The sequence below is a fragment of the Poecilia latipinna genome, unplaced genomic scaffold, assembly GCF_001443285.1.
Source record: "Poecilia latipinna isolate Pla-1442-1.1 unplaced genomic scaffold, P_latipinna-1.0 Scaffold113, whole genome shotgun sequence".
Lineage (NCBI taxonomy): Eukaryota > Metazoa > Chordata > Actinopteri > Cyprinodontiformes > Poeciliidae > Poecilia > Poecilia latipinna.
In genome coordinates, this window is record NW_015112729.1 from 300,615 (window position 1) to 302,751 (window position 2,137).

The 2,137-nt window shown below is 34.4% G+C and overlaps 1 protein-coding gene across 1 annotated transcript in view; it reads right to left on the reverse strand.

Moving 5' to 3' along the window:
* Positions 1-303: 303 nt before the first annotated feature.
* The window catches only part of cxcl12a (chemokine (C-X-C motif) ligand 12a (stromal cell-derived factor 1)), a 9,022-nt gene continuing 7,188 nt past the window's right edge, over positions 304-2,137 (reverse strand). Inside the window, exon 4 of the mRNA XM_015028058.1 lies at positions 304-780. Within this exon, the coding sequence (XP_014883544.1) occupies positions 753-780 (28 nt within the window). The 3' untranslated portion in view covers positions 304-752. The remainder of the gene's footprint in view (positions 781-2,137) is intronic.

Consider the following 2,137-nt stretch of genomic DNA (forward strand, 5'->3'; position numbering starts at 1 on the left):
AGATGTTTTTTGTTTTCTTTTCTTTTGTTTTGTCTTTTTTATTTGCCACGAGTTAAGAAAAAAGCACAAGTGGATAAATTACATAATCGCAGTCGGAGTTCAGGAAATGCTTCGTCTTTATAGGTCTCCACAGTTCCATTACAAACATTCTGAATTTAAATTTTTTATTGGGATTTTTTATTGGAAACATTCTGAATGTAAATTTTTTTATTGGGATTTTACACACTTCTTATGTTCAGTCAAGGAGTAGCTGGCACCCACTGAAATTCCTTGGTGCCAATTAGCTTGGTTTTTTTGTTCTTGTTTTTTTTTTTTTTTTTTGGATAAGGAACCGCTCATTCGTCACAAACCATCAGGATAAGCATGTTTACAATTGGCTGTATTTCCTGGTTGCCCTTTTTTTTCCTGTAATGACAGACACGGCCAGAGGGACAACTGAATCTTAAAAAATATCTCTTTACTGTTAAATGGAAAATCAAAAAAGTATATACAATGTATTTAGCAAAACATACACTCAGATATACTGGCACTTTGCACTAAATATATTTGTTAAAAGTGGTGATGAAGAAGATAATTCCAGGAACTGCTGCTCATGATGAAGAGTTGGAGATTCAATCCATGCAAAAAGGCTGCAGCAGAGCAGCTAACATAAGTGCTGTATGACATACCAGAAGATCTTTCGATTTATGTTTATATATGTGACGAAGGCCAAAATCCTCAGCAGTGACTCAGGAGGATCTCTTGCAGAGATGTTAGTTGGCCTCCTTGGATTTCTTCATCCTGGAATAGAAAAGAAAAAAATACTATGAGGATAATGATTAAAACTATAAGGCAAGTTTGTTTGTACATAATTATTTATACACAAGGTAATTTAAACATTTTCACAAGGTAATAAAGAAACAAAAATAAAGGAAATTACATTAAATGTACACACTGCATTACAAAAAGTGTTCAAATGCCATCTTAAAACAATTTCTAGGGAATTCTGGATATGAGAAGTGTAGAAACTAAATGCTGCCTCTTTGTGTTTTGTTGAGCTCCTGGAAACGGCTGTGAAATCTCAGTGTTGGTCAGGACTCCAGCAGCAGCATTTTTGGATGAGCTGGAATTGCCTAATTGATCATTCAACATGGACATGAAAATGCATAACACTGCAAAATTCTAAACTCCTCAAAAAAGATTTGCCAGGAAATCCTTTCACCGGCAAATAAATGTATGATTAAAACATTTTCTACACGTCCTTGGTGTTTTTTAGCATCACTGAGTTTAGTCAAGTACTCATTCCTAACCTTGCGTGTGTGCAAGTAAAAAATTACGACTTCCTGTGACCCATTTAATCATTGGTATAATGGATACACTGACTCAGTGGCTTGTGGTCGCATGGTGGGTTTCTCCTGGTTTTACAGTCTGGAGGCGGGGGAGACTGACACAAACACTTAATGGAGTTATGGTGTGAATGATGACTGAGACCGCTCTGTCTGTTTCTGCTGTCTACACATTCAAAAGAAAAATCTTTTGAATGTGCACCATGGTACACCACACATGGTATTTATACCAAAAATGATCTAAATGACTGTATTTGAAAATGGGAAGTATCACTGGCTACACTGCTGCTGCTAAAATATAATATAATAATTTTGGTCTATGCATTTAGCATTTGCAGTCACTCTTTAAAATCAGTCACCTGTTTCACCCCAATCAGTTCCTTTCAGATAAAAATAAATTAGAAAAGTCAAGAATTAAATTGTACATAGGTTACAGCGCCACATCGTTTCTTATACATAATAAAAAACTGACATGGTCTTCAAATGAAGAGCTTTTATTGTACTCCATAATCTGACAAAAGGGAGGGGATGCAGGAAGTGGGTGGTATGCTAATATTGATTAGTAGTGAGCCAAGAATTAAGCTTTGTGGTGCCTCTCAAAGAATTTAAAATGGACTTCTAAGTAATAAACACCAACTTGAAAATGAAGGATTATTTGTGCAAGAAGCTGAATAAATCTTGTTCCAGACAAAAACAAAAAGCTGTCTCACCGTAAATCCTTTTTTTTTTTTTTTTTTTTTTTTTTTTTTTCATTATTTTTTTAAGAAAAAAAAAATTTCACATTTTTTTTAAACGACGTGTTTATTTTCAAC